Source organism: Palaemon carinicauda, chromosome 1, assembly GCF_036898095.1.
Source record: "Palaemon carinicauda isolate YSFRI2023 chromosome 1, ASM3689809v2, whole genome shotgun sequence".
Taxonomy (NCBI): domain Eukaryota; kingdom Metazoa; phylum Arthropoda; class Malacostraca; order Decapoda; family Palaemonidae; genus Palaemon; species Palaemon carinicauda.
In genome coordinates this window covers 133,235,905-133,261,022 of record NC_090725.1, presented here as the reverse complement: position 1 = coordinate 133,261,022, position 25,118 = coordinate 133,235,905, and the positions used below count along the sequence as shown (strand labels likewise).

Genomic DNA, 25,118 nt, shown 5'->3' with positions numbered 1-25,118 from the left:
CCTCAAACTACTTTCTTAGGAGTATCTGGGATCTCCTCCCAACCGACCAGAATTTTGTGTAGTTTACCCTACTCCCGTTTTCTATGCGGGGTAACCTCTGGCGGAGTGATACGCGCCACGAGGCGACCCGGGGTCAGAGAGCATGCCTGCTCAGGTCTCGAGCTCCAGTAAGTTTTGGCAGATAGGTTTCTATGAAGTCCTGTAAGGCACTCGGGGCAGGATGAGTGGGCCATAACCCGAAAGTAGTTCGAGGTAAGTACAGTTAGGAAAAATACAAATAACTTAAAATTTGTGATTTGTTCCAACACGGAGTACTTACCTCGAACTACTTTCTTAGGAGACTTATACATTAGGAGGTGGGAGTGGCCTTCAGGACCTAGAGACCGATTACGAAGGGGAAAAAAGGAACCTAGAAAGGAGGCTAGGTTCTGCTGACCCAAAAATAGAAACGAGAAATTTGGGAAAAACTACGAAAACTATCTTAGTTTTTTGCGTACCTCACCTCTGTAAAAATCCTCGGAGGCGTATTCATTCACTGATAGTCTATCCCATGGAGGGTGAAGGACTCAATCCTCATGTACCCCGGAGCTACACCTTAAATCTTTTGGAGCGCAGAACTGACAGGACCAAGAGAGAACCCGTCCAAGGATTTCTCGAACCTTCCTTTAGGTAGGGAGCCGTAAAGGTGGACTGCCGTGACCACGTGCCTGCTCTCAGGATCTGGTCCACTGCCATGTTCCTCTCGAAGGCCAACGAAGTACTCAGGCACCTAATGTCATGGGGTCTAGGCTTTCCTGGAAGAGAGACCCCCGAACTGTCGTAGGCTCTCACGATTACCTGCCGCAGCCAGAAGGAGATTGTATTCTTAGAGACCGGCTTCTTCACTAGTCTTGAGGAGACGAACAGACTCTTGGTCTCGGGGCTAAGTCTGGCCGTTCTCTCTAAGTACTTACATACCGCTCTGACTGGGCACAGTAGCAAGCCCCTCGGGTGTCTGAACGCGGGATTGCTGGCACTGAGAACCCTTCAAACCTAGGGTCCCAAACAGCTGGGTTCTGAGTCTTGGCTACGAAGGTAGGCAAGAACCTGAAAGTAGCTTCTCGCCACCTCTTCGAGTGTGAGACTTCGTAAGACAGCCCATGAATCTCACTTACTCTTTTTGCCGACGCAAGGGCTAACAGGAAGACCGTCTTGAGGGTGAGCTCCTTGCAATCCTGTGGACTAATGCATCCAGGGGCCTAAAGTTCTGACCCGCATACCACTTCACATATGTGGCCCACTCGGCCTGGTAAACCCTGACAGAGGATTTCCTAAGATAACTGGACATCCTCAAGGCTGTCCTCTTCGAGTATCCTTCCTTCCTTAGTAGACGCCCGATAACCTCCACGTGTGTAGCTGAAGGCACTGGGGGTTTTCGTGAAACCCTTTGGAAGTGGGGCTGGTGTGGCCAATCTTCTCTTACTGGCAGACGCCACGGAGGAAGGATAGCCAGAACTTGTAGGTCCGCGAACCACTCTCTCTCCGGCCACCAGGGCACTACCAAAATCAACCTTGTATCTCTTGGCTGCCTGATCCTGTTGAGAACCTGCCTGAGATTCCCGAAGGGAGGAAAGACATATACAGTGAGCCCTCGCTACTTCGCGGTTCGACTATCGCGGATTTTTTTCATAACGCATGTATATACATATATCGCGGATTTTCCGGAAATTTCGAAAAAAGCCGCGATATATGAAGACCCCAAATATTTCGTTAATTCCATTAATAATTAGTAATATCTGCTCTTACTGATGGTTCATTGCATTACATATGACATATAATTAAGTACAGAAAGAAATAAAACACGAAAAGAGAATGTGATCATACGATAATTCAGTATACGTAGTAAAATTAAATCGAACATGAAACGCAAATCAGATGCAGTCTGACTTTGTCATATTTGAATGGTGTAAGGCTGCTGATGGCTACTACTACAAATGTAAAGGATGTGCATCTTTTCCCTGAATCTTTTGTATATATACGTACGTAGTACTGCATCCAATAATATTCTTTGTTGCAAAAACCACATCTCGAATAAGCGTACATATCCTACAACAAAACAAGCGTAAAATAGCGTACGTAAAGCATACTGTATATAGTACCTTGTATTTGAATTTGTAACTACTACGTAGCATGTAAGACTGACTGTGATTGGTTCCAGTGCTGATAGATGACGAATCAGCTCCCAAGTTTTGTAATCTAGCCTGTGATTGGTGTTTTGTCTGCATTAAGTGTTCTGTACATTAAAGGGTAGTTTATTAACAGTACTACGTAAAGGGAAGGTTTTAAAAGTCTGAATATACATGTTATAACCTATCAGATTATTATGTTTATTACATTTAAAACAACTCACACACTCTCTCTCTCTCTCTCTATCGTAAATTATCATTCGGTCATTAGCGGCAGTTTGTTATTGTTGATTAAACGCCAAAAAAAAAAAAAAAAAAAAAAATAGTTTTCCTGCTTTGCTATGTATGTAGGATTTTATATAGATACGGTAAATAATATTTGTAATAACACATTTACTAAAAGCTTTTAATATCGTCATTTATCACTTTCATCATGCGCGTTTAAGGGGACCGTCCGCCATGGGGTATCGACATAACTTTCAGAAATCGAAAATCGTTTTATTGCTTCTATGTATGCATAAACATGTCGTACATACTCCCCATAAGTTTCAGCCAATTATTTTTACAAATAGCGAAGATATAGAGGTTTTTAAATGATGACGTCATCCTTACTGTGTCGTCTGCATGACTGAGTATGACAAAATCGTCTTTGTGTGTTAATTTTGCATATCTATAGCGATTTTTCACTTATGTTTCGAGCTATCGTACGTCTGGCAGAAATGGAAGGCATTGGTAGAGTGTAGATGAACGAAATCTACTCCTACAATAACAGAAGCCAAAGTTTCCAAAGATGTATAGAATTTATAATGCATGCGTTTGTTTATTTGAAGTTCGTATGTACATTGTGTTTCCACAAAGCCCTCGGGAACATTATAGCAAGGCCAATGTTACCAAAGGTTATAGAAAGAACAAATAGTCAATAATTTTTCCAACAATGAAGATATAGCGGTCTTTAAATGATGACCTCATCCTTATGGCGTCGTCTGTAAAGACTGAGTTTGACAGATGCGCAGGCGCGCGCTCTCTCTCTCTCTCTCTCTCTCTCTCCCCCTCTCTCTCTCTCCCCCTCTCTCTCTCTCTCTCTCTCTCTCTCTCTCCTCTCTCTCTCTCTCTCTCTCTCTCTCTCTCTCTCTCTCTGCCCCTCTCTCTCTCTCCCCCTCTCTCTCTCTCCCCCTCTCTCTCTCTCCCCCTCTCTCTCTCTCTCTCTCTCTTCCCCCCTCTCTCTCTCTCCCCCCTCTCTCTCTCTCTCTCACCCCCTCTCTCCTCTTCTCTCCCCCTCTCTCTCTCTCTCCCCCTCTCTCTCTCTCTCCCCCTCTCTCTCTCTCTCTCTCCCCCTCTCTCTCTCTCTCTCTCCCCCCTCTCTCTCTCTCCTCTCTCCTCTCTCTCTCTCTCTCCCCCTCTCTCTCTCTCTCTCTCTCTCTCTCCCCCTCTCTCCCCCTCTCTCCCTCCCCTCTCTCTCTCTCTCTCTTCTCTCTCTCCCTCTCTCTCTCTCTCTCTCTCTCTCTCTCTCTCTCTCTCTCTCAATTTGAACTGCCATCTATATCAGCCAAATGCTTTCATGATCTCTCTCTCTCGCTCATGTTTCGAAATCTCGTACCTCTGGCAGAAATGAAAGGCTTTGGTAGAGGTATGTGAATGAAAACTACCAGCTTCGAAAACATCAGCAAAGTTTCCAAAGACATATAGAAATTATAATGTATGTGTTTATTTACTTGAAGTTCGTATGTTGATTGTGCTTTTCACAACGTCCCCTGGAATTTTATAGCAATGCCAATGTTACATAAGGTGATAGAAAGAACAAAAAGCAAGTGGAGAACAAGAAAAAAGAACCAAGAAAGAGGGAAACATGGATAAGAGTACAAAGCTGAAAGCTGCTAACTAAAACACTGGCAACAATTTGAGATCGCTGGCAACTCATAACATAGGAATAGTAAACTGAGGGTTCAAATACCTCGTTTAGGGTGCATTTATGTAGGAATAAACAATAAAAGTTATTATAATAATACTATCTTGATTTCTTTTAGAAAAGAAGCGAAAGTTTGCTGCAAATCTTTGGGAGCTCATAACTCAAAAACATACTTATTCCCACTTAGGTACATTTTTCTCACTTATTTGTTGTTTGATATTAGAGAAAAAGATATCATTGAAAAGAAGAATAAAAATCCCACAATTCTGTCGGACAAAATTTTGATTTTCTTTTTACATTTTTTTTCACATTATTTTCTGTCTAGACGAGGAAAAAAAAATAAAAATTCATAAAATAAAAACAAAGGAAAATCAAAATTCTGTCTGACAGAATTGTTCGGTTGTTAGAGTAGTTTTTGTGGTATAAGTTTCAATACAATTGGTATTATAGTAGTGGGGAAAAATGTACCTAAATATTTTTTTTAAATCATGATTTTTGCTAATAAATCCAAAAGTTTTTGATCAAATGACTTGAAAATTTTATATGATGAAGGTATTATATATGTCTAAAACATATATAGAAATTGTGTAATTTGGATCATTAGAAAAAAAAAATGGCGGACATGGCGGACGGTCCCCTTAATGCCTTCGTTTGTTTATTACGATCAAAGATGGAGCGTACAGTAAACGAATGGAAGGTTTCCGTTTCAGGCGGCATCATAAAGAAAAACATTATATAAATGGCATTCATTTCATTTATTTGGAAGTCCTAAGAAAAATTAAGTAAAACATTGGTAATAACAAAATCAACATATAATCAATATAATCGACGCAAAAACTAACCTATACACAGATGTGTAAATGCGTTTGTTTCTTCATTATGATCAGAGATAAACATAAACAAAACATTGGTTGTCATTTTTTATCGAGCTTTTTGGCGTGTTTAGGAAACGCATGATATAAAATCGCCTTTAATATTTGTGCCTGTTTTAGTTTAGGGTACTGTAGTACATGCATTAAGTGTTCTGTACATTAAAGGGTAGTTTGTTAACAGTACTACGTAAAGGGAAGGTTTTAAAAGTCTGAATATACATGTTAAATACGTAAATATGGTGTCCCTACTTCGCGGATTTTCAGCTATCGCGGTCGGGTTTGGAACCTATCTACCGCGATAAACGAGGGTTCACTGTACGTCGAATCCATCCAACGAGCGTTGGGAGTCGTCTTCGAACTCTGCTGCTGGGTCTGGCACCGGGGAACAGAACACGGAGAACTGTTCATTGTGCCCCGTGGCGAAAAGGTCTATCATCGGTGAGCTCCACCTCTGGAGGACTTTCTGGGCTATCTGTGGGTGTAGGGACCACTCAGACCCCACTACTTGCCCTGTCCTGCCGAGACCGTCGGCTAGAACGTTCCTTTTCCTGGAATGAGCCTGGCTGTGAGGCTGATGTGTTCCTTTTCGGCCCATTCCAGTATTTGAGCCGTGAGGTTGCACAACCCCTTTGATCTCGCCTCCTTACTTCTTTATGTATGCCACCACGGTGACGTTGTCACACCCGAGTGCTACCGTGTTTCCACGGAGACGATGGGCGAACCTTGCAAGGGCTTTTTGGCCTGCTAGTAGCTCGAGCATGTTTATGTGAAGTGTCTTCTCCTCCGGGGACCACTTCCTCTCTGCTGTTTCCCCGAGCAGATGGGCTACCCACCCCTCCTTTGATATATCAGTGAAGAGCAACACCTCTGGAAGAACGGACGCGAATGGTAATCCCTCAAGGGTGTTCGCCCTATCGGATCACCAGAGGAACATGTTCCTGGAGTCCGGGGCTCCTGGTGGCCAAAGGTCCTTCTATTTCCATTGGACTGCTCTCAGCTTGAGCCTCCCCTGAGGAACCAATTTCTCCCACGAGACCAGGTGGCCCACAAGCCTCTGCCAGTCCTTGGCTCTCATTAGCGCACCTATCAGGAATGGTCGAATAACTTGATCCAGGTTGCTAAGCCTCTCTTGAGAGGGGAATGCCCTCCTAATTGGGAGTACAGGACGATCCCTAGGTACGTTATCCTGGTGGTGGGGTCTAACTGGGACTTTCCCAAGTTGATGGTGATCCCTAGTTCCCTGCAGAACTGCAATAGTTTCGCTCCTTGCTCTTTTAAGACTGTCTCTGAGGCTGAAAGAAGCAACCAGTTGTCTAGGTACTGGATCAGCCTCATGCCCTGCTTGTGGGCCCAGGCTGATACTACAGTGACAACCCTCGTGAACACCTGAGGAGCCGTTGACAGTCCGAAGCAGAGAGTCCTGAACTGCAGAGACTGGAATCCCCACTTCACCCTGAGGAACTTCCTGCTGGAGGGATGCACGGGGACCTGAAAAGGTCATCCTTAATGATCCAGGGACATCATGAAATCCCCTTCCCTCAAGGTTGCTAGCACTCCTTGAGCCAGCGTATTTTGCCTAAAGAAGGACTGGGCTGGGGCACCGCTCCTGTGGGAGGACCGCGAGGATGCTGCCAGGAAGTGGTGCCGTAGGTGGGTTGGCCACGCCCGCTGATGGTCTCCTATGGGAAGGATGTCTTGCCACTGACAGCCTGGGCTCCCAAGTCCTTAATTTTGCCCAGTCTCTCCATAGTTTCCGCTACTGCCTGCAGGGGGAACACGTCTCGCCTCACACCGGCGCATTCCTCCGAAACTTTGTTTCCCTTTTGGGAAGTCTACGGGAGACTCTGAAAGGACCTTGTCCCTCCTCCTTAACACCCAGTTTGCCGACTGGGTCAGGGACTGGAAGGTAAGGGACTTCATTGCCTTCCCTTCCGAGCGAATGAGTTCTTGTAGAAGGGCCTGATTCCCTGGTACTGACAGGTTGAGAGATAGCTGGAACTCTTCCAGGGTACACACTCACTAGTCCAGCCAGGAGGTCACACTGACTATGTCTCGCGAGGTGTCCTCCATCATGGAGGCCACTGCTTGAGAGAAAACCACTGGTGCAGTGAGGGATCTGTCATCTGCACTGCCCTGGTTTAACATTGCAAAGGCTTCTTCCAACCTGCATGAAGCCCGTCTGGAACATGGAATTTCTTCTGGGTCCTCGGTCCCGGCAGGAGCCTGAAGGACCCTTGGGCTCTTCGGGAGTTCTAATGTCCCATCAACGTATTTATCAACGAGCTCCAAGCCTAGTGCCACGTCCCTCGCTAGGGCCAAGGATGGTTTCCGCTGGCCGGGGTTATCCACCATCCTCCCCAAACCTGAAAGCCAATCCTGCCCTGATGACGGTTTATGCTTGTCTAATCTGTGGTGGTGACGGTTCAGAGCCAGGACTTGTCTATAGGAGGATACTACGCCGGGGTAACACTCGACCGTGTCTAACAAGCCCTCTACCACTTGATCTTCCGTGTCGGCTGCATCCTCGAGCACGGATGGATCCGTGGGGGGCGGCTGTATCCCTCACTTCTGGCTGGTCCGATGGAGCGGCTTCCTCCATCACGGATGGAGCCGCTGGGACGGAGGTAGCCATCACAGGTCTACCCCCTCCCAGGGAAATCAGAGGGGTGCAAGTAGCCTGATATGCCAGCGGCTGCCTCCGATGCTTGGCTGGGGCTGATGTGGCAACGGGTAAGGATGCCATGCTGCCAGGCTGAGCCAGCGGCTGCCTCCGCTGGACGGATGGAGCCGGTGACTTGCCGGGCAAGGCAAGGTAAAGATTACGTGTGCCAAAGTCTACATCCAATGGGCGGACGGAGCCGAAGAGACACTGGGCAAAGATGCGGGGGCCTCTCCAGCAGCCACAGAGGCAGGCACTGAAGAGGCAAGAGCCCTGTTTGACCCGCTAGGGGGGAAAGCCACTTTGCCTCCGTCACGGATGAAGCCGTCGGGACGGGGGCAGCCATCATGGGTCTACCCCCTCCCGGGGAAATCCGTGGGGTGTAAGTACCCTGCTATGTCAGCGGCCGCCTCCGATTCTTGGATGGGGCTGGCCGGGACGATGGCGTGGCTGGCTCCATCACGGATGGAGCCGCCGGGACGGAGGTAGCCGTCATGGGTGTGTCAGCGGCCGCCTCCGATGCTTGGACGGGGGTGGCCGGGACGATGGAATGGCTGGCTCCATCACGGATGGAGCCACCGGGACGGAGGTAGCCGTCATGGGTCTACCCCCTCCCGGGGAATCCGTGGGGTGTGAGTACCCTGGTATACCAGCGGTTGACCACGAAGCCTGAATGGAGCTGTCGTGGTACCGGGTATGGATGCCATGCTGCCGGGTCGAGCCAGCTGATACCTCCGCTGTACGGATGGAGCTCCTGCAGAGATCCAAGAAGCTGCGGGCTTCCCCGTGCTGGCTGGTTGGTTCTTTAGTTCAGGGCGGGCCATCGAAGAACCAGAGGCCGGGACAAGGCTGCCAGTCCGAAGGGGCGACTCTCCGCTGGGCGGATGAAGTCGGAACCTTCGCGGGCTTATGCCTGTCGACCGAGACCTGGTGCGATGACCTCCGTCGATGATCGGGTCTGCTGGAGGAGACTGCGGGGAATGGTGATTCGCACCTATTCGCCTTTTGGCGCGCGGCTCCTCCTGTGCTTCCTCCTGAGGGATCTGGAACGTCTCCTGGTGTGGCATGATCGGACCTTCGACCTCTGAGGAGAAAGAGTAGGGCCCCAAAGAGGAGACCAATGACTGGAAGGAACGTGCTGAATCGTCCAAGTTGCTGGTGGATCTTCGTGCCGGTCCGCTGGCAAAGAAAGTTGAAGAAAGACGAGCATGAGCGTTGCTGACGGCGCCGGGGTAGAGCAAGGCACTTTCCTGGGGACAAACCAGGTGTCGAACTCCTTTTCCAGTCTCATGGGCGATCTGAAGGGCGTCCTTGGCAGCGCCCACGCGAGGGGGTCCGAACTTGGTGAACCTTCCTGCTCGGAGTCTCCTCCGGCTGCTGACGTACCTAAAACGCAGACCCAAGAAGCGGGGTAAGAGGCTGTAGGGAGCTTCCCCCACATAGGATCGTAGGTAGGGACGGGCCCTGCTGGCACCAGGACCTCGTCTCCCGAACACACTTCCGTCCCTCCTTCAGGCCCCCCACTTGCCTGAGCCGACACAACATCCCCACCAACAGACATCAAAGACTTCTGGGGAAGTGAAATGGGCCGCTTCACCGCAACAGACTAACCTCGTCCTACTCTGGGTAGGGGAAGGCGGCAGAGAAGCCCTCTCCGAAGAGGCAGCGGGCGAAGCAAGAGGCGAGGCAATGCTTGACTTTTTCGGCGATCTCTTGGTAGCCTTCTTTTTGGTGCCATAGCGCACCCACTGAATTTCGTTCCAGGATTCACACTCCGGACACGTGGCTGTAGGGAACACACACTGCCCCTACACGATGAACACAAAGAGTGGGGGTCGACTTCCGGCTTGGAAAGAAAGGCCCCACAAGATTTACTGGCCATAGGCGCGGGGCAACGGCGGGGATGCTCCATAACGAACCAATAAAGCACCAAAACGACACAGGAACACAGAGGGAAAGGTAGGATAAGGTATGAACACAAGGGGACCACAAGGGAACCGCGTGGGACACAAAGGGCCGTACTGAGTAAGGAGAGCGCGTCGAGATGTTATCACAATGCGACCAGAAAACTTACTGGAGCTCGAGACTTCAGCAAGCATGCTCTCTGACCCCGGGTCTCCTCGTGGCGCTTGTCACTCCGCCAGAGGTTACCCCGCATAGAAAACGTGAGTAGGGTAAACTACACAAAATTCTGGTCGGTTGGGAGGAGATCCCAGATACTCCTAAGAAAGTAGTTCGAGGTAAGTACTCCGTGTTGGAACAAACACACATTAAACAATCTAACCTACCATTCAAGTACAGTCACACCCCCTTCCTTCAACAACTCAGCTCTCACACCATCCATACCAGATGCTTTTCCTACTCTCGTTTCATCTAGTGCTCTCCTCACAACCTCTCTTGTAATCTCTCTCTCTCAATCTCATCTCCCATCACCGACACCTCAACACCTGCAACAGCAATTATATCTGCCTTCCTATTATCCTCAACATTCAGCAAACTTTCAAAATACTCCGCCCACCTTTTTCTTGCCTCTTCTCCTTTTAACAACCTTCCATTTCCATCTCTCACTGTCTCTTCAATTCTTGAACCCTCCTTCCTTACTCTCTTCACTTCTTTCCAAAACTTCTTCTTATTCTCTTCATATGAATGACCCAATCCCTGACCCCACCTCAGGTCAGCTGCCCTCTTTATCTCACTTAACTTGCGCTTTACTTCCACATTTTTCTCTCTATATTTTTCATACTTCTCTACGTTATTACTCTGCAAACCATTCTTCAAAATCCCTTTTTTCTCTTCCACTTTTACCTTCACTCCTTCATTCCACCATTCACTGCCCTTCCTCATGCTGCCTCCAACAAACTTCTTGCCACACACATCACTTGCAATCCCAACAAATTTTTCTTTTACCAACTTCCACTCTTCCTGTAAATTACCAGTTTCTCTTACTTTCACTTCGTCATATGCCATTTTCAACTTTTCTTGATATTTACTTTTTATCCCCAGTTTTATTAGCCCTTCAACCCTCACTAGCTCCCTTTTACATCAACCTACTCTATTCCCCCACTCTTTTGCTACAACTAATTTTCCTTCTATCAAAAAATGATCAGACATACCGTTAGCCATACCCCTAAACACGTGCACGTCTTTCAATCTTCAAAACATTCTTTAAGCTATTAACACACAATCCATTAATGCCCTTTCTACCACTCTTCCATTTACCACTCTTACCCATATATACTTGTTTTTATCTTTCATTTTGAAAAAGTTAGAACTTATCACCATCTCTTGCTCAATACATATCTACCAGTCTCTCACTTCCCTCATTTTCACCTGGTACGCCATACTTCCCAATGACACCTACCTCTCCAGCGCCCACTCTAGCATTTAAGTCACCCATGACAACTACATAATTCCTTCTACCCAGTCCTTCTACGCACCTAGTTAATTCATTCCAGAACTCATTCCGCTCTTCTTAACTCTTCTCGCAACCTGGCCCATACGCACTGACAAAATCCCAACATTCCCTACCCAACCTAACCCTTACCCACATTAACCGAGATGATATCTCCCTCCATTCCACTACTTTATCTGTCATCCATTCACTCGGCAATAAAGCCACACCTTCTCTTGCTCTTCCCCTTTCAATCCCAGACACTCTACCTGACATTTCATCAAACATCACTTCACCTTTCCCTTTTATCTTTGTCTCACACAAGGCCAATATATCCATCCTTCTATTCCTAAAAATACTTCCAATCTCACATCTTTTACTCTCTATCGTACTACATCCACGCACATTCAAACACCCCAAAACTAGAGTGCGGGGAGCAGTCAGTCTCCCCCCAGCTCCACTTTTTTGATGTCTCACAGGATTATAATACAGGAGAGGGGGTTCCTTTTAGTCGCCTCTTACGACACGCAGGGATACGTTGGCGCTATTCTAATTATTTTTATGCCCCCGCAGCCACAGGATTATGGATATAATAATAAGTGACGGACAATAATTATGTGAAAGATATCATACTCATATGCATGATAGGTTATATTAGTGAGGTAATTCTTTGAAAGTGGATGGTCATATCAGTGGGATAATGACGTGAAAGTGAATATAGGTTGACGACGGACTACGCAGGGTTGATCAGCTGATTTGAACGTAGACAATACATGACATTATAATTCGCTGTTTTTAATTATAAATACGACAGTTCTGTGAAAGTGAATGGTTATATCAGTGGGTTAATAATGTGAAAGTGAATATAGTTTGGTGCCGGTTGGATCGGAACCCAGTCGGGAGTGGCGCTAATTTCAAAATCATAACTCAACACTTTGAAAATAGTTTTTACTTGCGGTAGTTGCGTTCGTAAGTCTGAAAGTTCGCATGTAGGATGTTCACACCTTAAGGACTGGCTGTACTGACCGAACATCATTTTTACCTTTTGGTAAAAGCAATGTACCTGACATCTTCTTTGGATTGGGCATTAGCACTTGGCCAAGATATGCCATTACCAAACTAAATATCCATTTACTGTTGTCAAAAAGTACAGCTGTATTTAAAATAAACCAGATTTTGATAAAACTTGTTACACTAAACTGTATCTAATAATAATGGAATGTGTATAAATTTCATGTATTAGTATCGTAATACGAAATAAAATCATGGTGAATATAAATCTTTTCCATTGTTTACGTTTATAAGATGATCGAGACTATCATCTATGCTTTCCAAATCAGCTGATTAAGGCAAACTATCAAAGGATATTTTTTTTAAATTCTAAAAGAAACTATTATTAATTTAAATATAATCATCATTTAAGCATATAAAGGTATTAGCTTTAAGCAAAAATACTACCCATGGTGTTAGCCTAGGTACACTGGAGTCTTACTGTTCAGGAGAGAGTGAACGACCCTCAAGAAAAGGTTGGAAGGGATACTAATGCTTCTCACTAAAGCTGCACATGAGGATTCACAAAATAAACAATTTAACAACAAATTAAAGAAAAAAGATCACCAATGAAGGTGAAAAATATGAGCAGCAGCAACATATCCTTTCACCAAGAAGCCAGTCTAAAGTGGCTTCACTCAGTCAGACAGGTGGCTCCTCTTCACCTACCTACCATCTATTTAAAGGACAAAGCTTATTATTTATGTGGGTACAAACAACTTAACAATGTGACAACAAAAGTAAAGAATGTCACTGTTAACAAATAAAGATAAAAACAGTCAAATACCTGTTCTGCTGTAGCTTTGTAGTTCTCATGTCTCGCTTCCTTCTCTAATGTCTTTTTAGTTACTGCTTCTACAGTATCAAAAAATTTTTGATTTTCCAGAACTGCTTCTCCAGTGTTTTTCTCAGGGGAACTGTTTTCCTTTGGTTTGGTTTTCTGTTTCATAAAAAAAAATGTAATTACAAGCATAAGTTGTTTCATCATAATACTATTCATTACATTAAAGCTAAAATCTATTTAAGGGATTCTCAAACTTTTCTGACAGGAGAATTTTTATGAATATGTACCATCTCAGATCTTAGGTAGTCACTAATCACCTTTGCTTTCAAGATTTGCAGCACAAACTGCCACGTCCAAAATCCACCAGCTTGCTTCCTATATGAGAGCTCACCCATTTCTAGAAATGTTGTAACCCCTATCACATTTATTAATCAAACTGACTGTTCTTTTCCTATAATTTACAAATGATTCCAATCTTTACAAATTAAAAATATGGCTTCTGCATGTTTGCAGGTACTTTTCAGTTGCTAGTGTTTACATGTATCAACAACTATGTAGAATGACTAATGAGAATCTACATACATACATACATATATATACCAAGGAACTTAACCCCAAAAGCCGACATCAAACAAATGAAACAAAAAGGGGACATCTCCTCTCTATGTTCCTCCCAGCCTGACAAGGGACTCAACTGAGTTCGGCTGGTACTGCTAGGGTGGCACAGTCCACCCTCCCACATTATATACTACAGATGAAGCTTCATAATGCTGAATCCCCTACTGCAGCTACCTCCGCGGTTATCCAAGGCACTGGAGGAAGCAGCAAGACCTATCGGAACTGCGTCACAATTGCTCGCCATTCATTCCTATTTCTAGCACGCTCTCTTACCTCTCTCACATCTATCCTCCTATTACCCAGAGCTTCCTTCACTCCATCCATCCACCCAAAACCTTGGCCTTCCTCTTGTACTTCTCCCATCAACTCTTGCATTCATCACCTTCTTTAGCAGACAGCAACTTTCCATTCTCTCAACATGGCCAAACCACCTCAACACATTCATATCAACTTAAGCTGCTAACTCATTTCTTACACCCGTTCTCACTCTCACCACTTCGTTCCTAACCCTATCTACTCGAGATACACCAGCCATACTCCTTAGACACTTCATCTCAAACACATTCAATTTCTGTCTCTCCGTCACTTTCATTCCCCACAACTCCGATCCATACATCACAGTTGGTACAATCACTTTCTCATACAGAACTCTCTTTACATTCATGCCCAACCATCTATTTTTTACTACTCCCTTAACTGCCCCCAACACTTTGCATCCTTCATTCACTCTCTGACGTACATCTGCTTCCACTCCACCATTTGCTGCAACAACAGACCCCCAGGTACTTAAACTGATCCATCTTCTCAAGTAATTCTCCATTCAGCATGACATCCAACCTCGCACCACCTTCCCTTCTCGTACATCTCATAACCTACTCTTACCCACATTATCTCTCAACTTCCTTCTCTCACACACCCTTCCAAACTCTGTCACTAATCGGCCAAGCTTCTCTTCCACGTCTGCAACCAGTACAGTATCATCCGCAAACAACAACTGATTTACCTCCCATTCATGGTCATTCTCGTCTACCAGTTTCAATCCTCGTCCAAACACTCGGGCATTTACCTCTCTCACCACTCCATCAACATAAAAATTAAACAACCACGGTGACATCACACATCCCTGTCTCAGTCCCACTCTCACCGGAAACCAATTGCTCACTTCATTTCCTATCCTAACACATGCTTTACTACCTTTGTAGAAACTTTTCACTGCTTGCAACAACCTTCCACCAACTCCATATAACCTCATCACATTCCACATTGCTTCCCTATCAACTCATCATACGCTTTCTCCAGATCCATAAACGCAACATACACCTCCTTACCGTTTGCTAAATATTTCTCGCATATCTGCCTAACTGTAAAAATCTGATTCATACAACCCCTACCTCTTCTAAAACCACCCTGTACTTCTAAGATTGCATTCTCTGTTTCATCCTTAATCCTATTAATCAGTACTCTACCATACACTTTTCCAACTACACTCAACAAACTAATAACCCCTTGAATTACAACACTCATGCACATCTCCCTTACCCTTATATAGTGGTACAATACATGCACAAACCCAATCTACTGGTACCATTGACAACACAAAACACACATTAAACAATCTCACAAACCATTCCTTCAACATCTCAGCTCTCACACCATCCATACCAGATGCTTTTCCTACTCTTGTTTCATCTAGTGCTCTCCTCACTTTCTCTCTCGTAATCTCTCTCTCATTCTCATCTCCCATTATCGGCACCTCAACACCTGCAACAGCAATTATATCTGCCTTCCTATTATACTCAACATTCAGTAAACTTTCAAAATACTCCGCCACCTTTTCCTTGCCTCCTCTCCTTTTAACAACCTTCTATTTCCATCTTTCACTTTCTCTTCAATTCTTGAACCCACCTTCCTTACTCTCTTCACTTCTTTCCAAAACTTCTTATTCTCTTCATATGAATGACCCAATCCCTGACCCCACCTCAGGTCAGCTGCCCTTTTTACCTCCCTTACCTTGCGCTTTACCTCCACATTTTTCTCTCTATATCTTTCATACTTCTCTACACTATTACTCTGCAGCCATTCTTCAAAATCCCTCTTTTTCTCTTCAACTTTCACCTTCACTCCTTCATTCCACCATTCACTGCCCTTCCTCATGCTGCCTCCAACAAACTTCTTGTCACACACATCACTTGCAATCCCTACAAAATTTTCTTTTACTAACTTCCACTCCTGTAAATTACCAGTTTCTCTTACTTTCACTTCGTCATATGCCATTTTCAACTTTTCTTGATACTTACTTATTACCTCGGGTTTTATTAGCTCTACATATTTAATCAATTATGCTGACAGAAGAATTACATTTGATTTTATTTTGCAGAAAATTAATTTTTACCATAAATCAAAACAAAATATTCCAGTATGTTTCAACTTCAATCTATTAACCTCTTAATATTAGCCTTCTTTACGGTACTGTGACTAAAATAGAAGTTGTAATATTTCTATTTTTTTTCTTTTTAGTACAATCTAAACTTTTTGTATTGTACGTTTTTCCTGGTTTTATTATCTTTAGGTTAGCAATCTGTTTTTCTCCTAAGAGTTTTTTCCTAGATTTCGTAAAACCCTATATCATGGCATATAATAGTGTTGAGAAGTTTCTTGCGTTTTATTCTAGCTTGGTGAACCTCAGTCTTTTTAAAAAGGAGCTACTGCGGTGAATGGTGGAACCGCGGTTGAATTTCTAACATGGTGGGTAATAGCTATGGGGTGGTATAAGCTTCACACCTGCCTGACTGAGTTCAAGTACTTTACATTTTTTTACCAAAGGACTAAGTTCGGTGGTTGCAGGGTTAACTTAAAGAATTCAGCTAGAAAAAAATAATTTTTACAATAAAATCAAGTTACCTGGACTTCGTGTGCTGTTCGTTCTTTTATGAAAGGTTCAATTCTAAAGTAAAAATAAGAAAATCAGAGTATTTTCCCAACTACATAAAAGTGCTTTAATAGGAGTATGTTTTCAGCATAGCTAGAACAATGACTGGTAAAATTATAACCAGATGTCAGTATTTAATGGCAGGTGGCACAGCCCGTGCCAGTGCATTAAGTAGCCACTTGAACCTTAAATATGACAATTTTAGAATAATTTGTATTTTTCCTAACATAGAAACCTTTAGCTATTTAATAGGGATTATCCTTTTGGCCGAGCTCAAACTAGCCATAAGACTTTTTAGTAAGGTGGAACTACCTTACTATTAGTTATCGGTAAGGGGTAGTAAAGGGTGGGAGGGGGTAGCAGGGGTGATGGCCACCCCTCTCACACAGCAGTGTATTCTGATCACTTTTGATTACAGGCAGAACTTACGGGGGCCAGGTGATGGCTGGACGATTTGATGTAATAGCTAAAAATTTGTACGTTAGGAAAAATACAAATTACGTCAAAATTTGTCATTTGTTTCATCACTAACAAACCTAACGCTATTTAATAGGGATGACAAAACCATTAGAAGTGTGGGAGTCCTGACCAACTGGCTGATCTATGACCAGGGGTTTTCCCATATGTGCTCTGCAGGTAACAGAGAAACCCTGACACCTAACTAAACTAGATGTGCAAGGTACGGTTAGCGGCCTAAGCAATTTTGGTGAATGTGTGATGCTAGCAGTGTGACTAGTCCACGGAACACATTCTTAGAAATGGAATCTAAAAAGTAACCAAAGACGTTACCCAATCCCACCTCGCCAGGGTATGGGGACGCAATATATTAATCTAAACTAAGTTAAACAAGAGAAACAGTTATACCTACAGACACTGGAGGTCAGCTTTGAAGAGTACCGTAGGAGCTGTTGCCGCGTAGAGGGAGTTGCGATGAAAGAAAGAGCCAGTCATTCATTGTCAATCATCCCAGGCTTATCCTTGGTTAAATCTGCCCTCATCACCTGCTACTTGGCCACCTAGGAGCTCAAGTGTTATAAACCATTTATTGTGTAGTCACCATAGGGGTAATGGAGAATGTCTACATGCTCCTGTTGGGTCATATCTTGCAGGAAGGGAGAGGTGAAGGTCAGAAACGCTTTCACCTTGCCACTGGTATGGCCTGCGTCACAAAGTAGCTGCTTGTAAATGTTATGGGCGAACTCCACTCTAAAATGTTATGAGCTCTGGTCACATCTATGAGGAAAAGGAGGAGGATTCAATGACTGGTATATGTCCTTGGGGTCCCAGTCAAGAACATGATGAGCCTCCTTTGACCCTTCTAGGGTTGGGGAAGTGTGCCGAACCTTTGGGGCGAGCTATTTTATCTTTCTCGAGGTATAACCTCAAGTTAATCCCTGACGTAATAGCCATTGATCACAATATAGAAGATTTTCAGTCTCGAAAACGTGAACATGAAGTTCAAGCGGTCTGAAAAAGAGTTGGATGTTTATTGGTTCTTTGCCGTGAGATATGTTGAGGGCGACCCATAAGGTACGCCTACTATATTGGTCAATGGTAACTGGAAGAGACCTGTCCTTGGGATCAGGTGAAGATCTGCTGTCCAGATGTCCTGGGTCATGGGGGGGGAGGACGGAAGAAAGCAACCTTTGCCAAGTAGAGGGGCTTCAATACCAGACTACAGGTATATAGGTTCAAACTCTGTGAAGAGCGATGATTGGAAACAAGGGAGAAAGGTAAATCCTTCAGGTCTGAAGGAGATGCTCGAGGAACGAGCAATGGCCTCCCGTCGCCTACGTCTAGGAGCGTAATTCCTCTCAATGGCAATTTTGAGGGTCTATTACTGGAGAAGAGAGCCAAACCTTGAACAATCCTGAGCATCTATTCGTAAATGAAATCTTCAATGGGTTCTCCGATGTTGTAGACGTGACACAGGACGTGACGTGACACAGGACGTGACGTGACTGGCGAGGCAAGTCGAGGTAAGTCTGATGAGCTAGCCGAGTCTCTAAACGGGACAAGATTGCCAACGAGACCTGCTTGGAGGAGGGGAGAATCCATTTTTCCTAAGGAAATTACTAAAAAAAAGGGAGCCTAACAGGTGAAAGCAGTCTTTCTCCAGCAGGAAGAAGATCAATGCCTTTCATTGTTATCCACAGTGCTTCATGAAGGAAGGTCTCTGAGCAGAGGCTGGTGGAGAAAGTCTCCCACTCAAGGGGTGGATTGGATAAATTCTAAACCCGTAGACAGGATCCCCCAAAGGGGAAACCACGTAGGTGATTGGAGACGAGGGAGAAAGGTAAATCCTTCAGGTCTGAAGGAGATGCTCGAGGAACGAGCAATGGCCTCCCGTCGCCTACGTCTAGGAGCGGAATTCCTTTCAATGGCAATTTTGAGGATCTATTACTGGAGAAGAGAGCTAAACCTTGAACGATCCTCACCACGGAGCATCTAGTCGTAAATGAAGTCTTCAAAAGGTTCTTTGAGGTTGTAGACGTGTCGGGTGAGGCGAGTCTGATGGGCTAGCCGAGTCTCTTAACGAGACAAGAGGGGAGGGGAGAATCCATTTTTCCTTGGGGAAATTGTTCAAAAAAGGGAGCCTAACAGGTGAAAGCAGTCTTTCTCTAGCAGGAAGATCAATGTCTTTCATTGTTATCCACACTGCTTCCTGAAAGAAGGCCTCTAAACAGGGGCTGGCGGAGGAAGTCTCCCGCAGAAGGGGCGGATTGGAAAAATTGTAAACCTGTAGACAGGATCTCCTGATGGGGAAACAAAGTAGCTGCAGGAAGTGTTTCCTGTGAACGGGAAAGCAGACGAATCACTGCCATCACCATAGGCAAATTTTTGAGACAAGGTGCCTTTCCAGGAGATTAAGAGATGGTACCATTAGTGCTCTGACCATGGTACCATATGTGGCCTTCCCCCTTTCTTTGATCCCTCCATAAGAAAAGTCAAACCCGGGAAAACCGTGGAGAGAGTATCCCTGGATGAAATTCTTGTCTAACCACCTCGTCAGGACAGTCTCTTGCTCGAATCTTGAAGAGAAGGAAAGGAAGATCACTGGTGCTGAAGGACATGGGATCTGGCTGTTCCTGAAGAGGTTGGATTCGACAGAAACTGATGCGGCCTTGTCGAATCTGCGGAAGTTTGTGCAGGCTGATGGCCATGTCTATAGACACCCGTATTTGATATGCCAGTCGGGTCTCCCCTGAGATTACCCCAATTCTCAGATAAAGGTAAACTCGAGATGTCTCCAAGGAGCTCGAGATTGTTAGGGTCAGCCAGTTGTCGGAGGTCTTCGAAGACGAGGCTGATCCTGAAGGTGGAAGGGTGACCATAGGGTAAAACCACTTTGGCAACCTTCGGTACTTAGCTAAACTAAAGCACCATTCCCCTTGCATGACAAAAGTTTAAAGACCAAACTCATTCCACAAAGAGAGGCTAAAACTGGAGACTTCTGTAAGAAGTGACCGAAGAAGCTCGGAAGTATCTTGACGAACCGCGTCTCCCCATGAGACTGGCTGTTCCAATCACGAGGATAAAGAAAGACTGGTTCTCACCTCCTAGAGGAGGATGGAGGAGACAAGAGAGCATCTCTTGTAGCTTGGATGTGGACTTCTTCCTTGGCTAAAAACATGAGCTGAGATTTTCAAGCTTGTAAAAGGGGTTTTTCCATTACTGAGGAAACCTAACTCTAGGATGAGGAAGGAAGATATTCTTTTCAAACAACCCCAGCTGAAGGGAGAGCTCCGGTTACGGAAGTCTTTGTCCGAGTTCACAAACAGAACTGTCTTTTGTAAAGGGTTAGGCAAATATGTTTCCCAGGGAAAGGATTTCGCGGATTGAGGCTGAAGGTTCTCACACGAAGGTCCAAGGGTGTAGAGGCCAACGGAAACAAGGATGATTATAGGTGAATTTGTCTACAACAATTTGTCTAAAACAATTCATCTACATAAAGAACTTTATGTCCAAAAATGAGACATGCTGGGAGAGAAATTACTAAAATACCACTACATGGCAATTTTCCTCTCTTATTAAGAACAGTAACTATCAACAACAACATTCTTGGTTTTTTTTAGGTTGTTAGTAGTAAACAAGCATTTATAAAAAAAATTTCATAATGTCTAAACTATCACTACATGGCAATTCTCCTTTCGTATTGAGAACAGTAACTATCAAGAATGACATTCTTCAGCTGTTTTCGAGGTTTTGCTATAAACTGTAATTCCCAGAGAAAACTAGCTTTTATTACAGTACAGTACATGTATTCCAAAACCCATACGATGGCTCTACAATACATAGAAAGAGAGAAGGGACGAAAGAAATTAGTTCATAATGGATATTGATTCTATAATAATAGAACGAATGGAGACAAAACATATTGAAAGTGTAATAAATATCACAAAATCAAATGCAGTGCTCGTGTAACATTACAGGAAGAAGTTATCAGTTCTCCAAACTAACAATCACACAATAGATGTTGCAGTGGTTGAAGCAACAGAAACTTATGAAAATATGGCAGATGACAAAAATTACCAATGAAGCACCACAATCAATAATACCTAGTGCCTTCGAAGATTGTAGCAAGGCATCTGTGACTAGACTCCCGTTGATGCAGTCTTAAAAGGGCAGTGCACTCTATAAGGTTATAAAATAACGCAGTTCCATCCTTACCACAGAATTGCAATGAATTAACTTTTTTCGACGAATATAAAAAATCCCTCAAAGGTGAGACATTCTTAACCCTTTTACCCCCAGGGTATTTGGAAATTTCCAACCCTTAACCCCCAGGGGTTATTTTTTTCCCAGCACATTTTGCAGTATATTCTTTTTAAATTGCTCTAATAGCCTTAATTTTTGTCATAGAGAGGTCAAGTTGGTCTCATTCTCTTGGAAAATGCCTGAATTTTCTCAAAAAAATATAAAAATTCTGAAAAAAAAATTTTTATAGCATTTTTTGTAAGGACGTACCGGTACGTCCATGGGATGGCTTTTGTGAAACATGACAGTACGTCCTTTGGGGGTAAAAGGGTTAACATATGATTCTGGTCAAAGTGATTGACAAATGCTAGTTTTTGCTACTAAATGCAACCTTGATTTGCTTTAAAGAAGTAATTTAATGGTTTGCCGATGGTACATTTAAGATTGTTCCATTGTTGTTTCGCCAATTGTATACTTTGCATGGTTTAAGAGAAAAAGCTTCATTACCACTGGTATTTGCGTTACTACCCCACAAATCTGAGGAAACATATGGTCAGCTTTTACACAGATTTAGAAAAGGCTATGCAGAAGGCATTTCTTAAAGAATTCCCTAATACAGTATAAAAGTCAAGGGGAGCTTTTTCACTTTTGTAAAGTGTATTTCGTTCAGTTCAGAGAAATCGTCTATAGAAATTATACAAAACCAATTCTGACTTTACTTTCAGATTTTGGATGCTACCTGCCATTACATTTGTACCAGTCGAAAAAGTGATCGACACATTTGAGATATTAGACGATAATATTTTTTCTGATGAAGCTCAAGATGTAATAGATTATTTGAGGACACTTGGATTGGGCACCCTGGAAGGAGAAAAATGCGAAAGCCTACTATCTTTGCACATAAAATATGGAATGTATATGATGAGGCTTTGCGTGATTTACCAAAAAGGAATAATGCTGTGAACGGATGACAAAGAGCTTTCCAGATTCAAGTTGCAGCTTATCATCCCAACATATGGAAATTTGGTGATTGTGTGAAGGAGCAAAATTTCAATGAAGCTCAAATAGAGCAATATCTCTCTGTGAGGGAGCCTGATACCAAGAGAAAATTCTATTGTGATACTGCTCAACACAAAAAGATTAGTGGAAAATTTCAGCATTACAGACATATATGATTATATTTGTGGAATTGCACATAACCTTTCTTTTTAAATCTTTTATTAAAATGATTTAAAATTATCTCATCAATCGAAAATCAGTTAAGACTTTTTAGCATACGGAAATTTTTTTATTCTATAGATAAATTAATTATATATATATATACATATATATATATATATATATATATATATATATATATATATATATATATAAAATGTATATATATAATGTGTATATATATATATATATATATATATATATATATATACATATACATATATACATATATATATATACATATATATACATACATATATATATATATATATATATATATATATTTATATATATACATATATATATATATATATATATATATATATATATATATATATATATATATATATACAGTGGAACCTCTACATACGATTGTCCTAACATACGAATTTTCCAACATACGAAGTAAAATTCGACCAAATTACTGTCTCGACACCCGAAATAATGCTCCAACATATGATGTAGATCTTGTTTACCCCGGTAGAAGGCAGCACGTAAGAGGGACGCCATTGAGCGTCGAGTGCTCTGTTCTCTGTTCGTGTGTATCGTGTGGTTGTCCTGTTTGGTCTGTTATTAACCGTGCTTATTTTCTTCCTTTTCTAGCATTTCCTTTTTGATTTTACCTATAATCATGGTGCCTAAGAAGCTAAGTTTCAGTACAGGTAGTGGTGAGAAAAGGAAGAAGGCAATTCTTTCATTGGAATTGAAGCAAGAAATTAAAGAAAAACGAGAGCAGTGTGCATGTGAGTGATATGGCTAAACAATATGGCCGGAATAGGCCTACGATCTCGGCAATCATCAAGCAGAAGGCAGCCATTAAAGCAGATAAACCATCGAAGGGGATCACCATTATTACAAGACATCGTAGCAATACCCTGGAAGAGATAGAACGCCTTTTGTTGATAGGGATAAAGGACAAAGAGATTGTTGGCAACGATCATTTGGGAGAGGGGCAGCGTGATGAAGAGAAAGAAAGAAAAAAGTGAAGCAAAGAAAACCAAGATAGCATTAACAAGCTCTTTTAAAAAAGTCTTCTCTCTTTTTTTGTTTCTCTCTAAACATAGCATTAACATGTTCTTTAAATAAAATCTCTCTCCCTCTCTCTCTCTCTCTCTCTCTCTCTCTCTCTCTCTCTCTCTCTCTCTCTCGTTCTTCTTCGCCGTTATAGTGTTACAGACGTCTAATATTTTTTTTCCGAGAGAGACAGAGAGAGAGAGAGAGAGAGAGAGAGAGAGAGAGAGAGAGAGAGAGAGATTAAACAAAAATGTGTTTACAGTACATGATTTTTAACAGCGTCAACGAGTTGAAAAACAATTAAATGTAACTAAGAAAGTAATAACAGGTAATCTGAATTCCTTTATTAACTAAAACAAATATTGATACGAACACACTCGTGTGCGTATGCACAAACACACACACAGGTGCAAGAATTGCTATGCAGTAAGAGTCAGACGGTAGGGGAGGAAGTAGAGATGGCAACTGCGATAACGTACCGTAACTCGTCACTGAAAGTGATGAAAATTAAAAATCAAAAGAAAAAAAATGTAAAAAATATGAAATATAAAAATAAAAAACAATAAATAAGCTAAGTTAGATTAAAGTTTCCGTAGTGTAAGTTACGGAATGTTATCGCAGTCGCCATCTCTACCTCCTCGCCGATCGTGTCTCCTCCTGCATGTGTGTGTGTGTTTGCGCATATGCACAAGAGTGTGTTTGTATCAATATTTGTTTTAGTTAATAAAGGAATTCAGATTCGCTGATATTGTTTTTTTAGTTACATTTAATTGTCTTTCAACTTGTTGATGCTGTTAAAAATCATATGTACACAACATATTTTTGTTTAATCTCTCTCTCTCTCTCTCTCTCTCTCTCTCTCTATAACAGCGAGAGAGAGAGAGAGAGAGAGAGAGAGAGAGAGAGAGAGAGAGAGGGAGAGAGAGAGAGGGAGGGAGAGGGAGAGAGAGAGAGAGAGAGAGAGAGAGAGAGAGAGAGAGAGAGAGAGAGAGAGAGAGAGAGAATGTATCTATTTAAAGAACATGTTACCACCATGTCTACCTTCTCGCCGATCGTCCGTCTCCTCCTGGCGTAGCAAATCCTACACCTGTGTTGGCCTGTCTCTAAGGTAAAGTGACAATAAAACACATTTTTTATTTATAATTTCTTTATAAATTATTTTTTTTACATGCTACTTTTATTTTATGCAGTTATGTTATTGTTATGTGTAATTATATCTAGTAATATATTAAGGAGTTAATATAGGTTTTTGGGGTGTGGAACCAATTATAAAAATTACAGTGTATTCTTATGGGAATATCTGTTCCAACATACGATTGTTTTAACAAACGAAGCAGTTTCTGGAACGAATTAAGATCGTATGTAGAGGTACCACTATATTATATATATATATATATATATATATATATATATATATATATATATATATATATATATAAATAACTATATATATACATATCTATATATTTATTTGCATATATATACATATATATACATATATAAATATATATATATATATATATATATATATATATATATATATATAAATATATATATATATATATATATATATATATATATATATATATATATATATATATACACAGTGAACCCTCGTTTATCGCGGTAGATAGGTTCCAGACGCGGCCGCGATAGGTGAAAATCCGCGAAGTAGTGACACCATATTTACCTACTTATTCAACATGTATATTTTGACTTTTAAAACCTTCCCTTGTACGTAGTACTGTTAACAAACTACCTTTTAATGTACAGAACACTTACTGCATGTACTACAGTACCCTAAACTAAAACAG

General features: G+C 42.6%; 1 protein-coding gene across 2 annotated transcripts in view; it reads right to left on the bottom strand.

The window, feature by feature from the left end:
* Nucleotides 1–25,118, bottom strand: part of LOC137651712 (G kinase-anchoring protein 1-like) — a 161,718-nt gene that overhangs the window by 42,270 nt on the left and 94,330 nt on the right. For both annotated transcript variants that reach the window (XM_068384940.1, XM_068384933.1), the window contains one exon: nt 12,831–12,983. In XM_068384940.1, the coding sequence (XP_068241041.1) occupies nt 12,831–12,983 (153 nt within the window). The remainder of the gene's footprint in view (nt 1–12,830; nt 12,984–25,118) is intronic.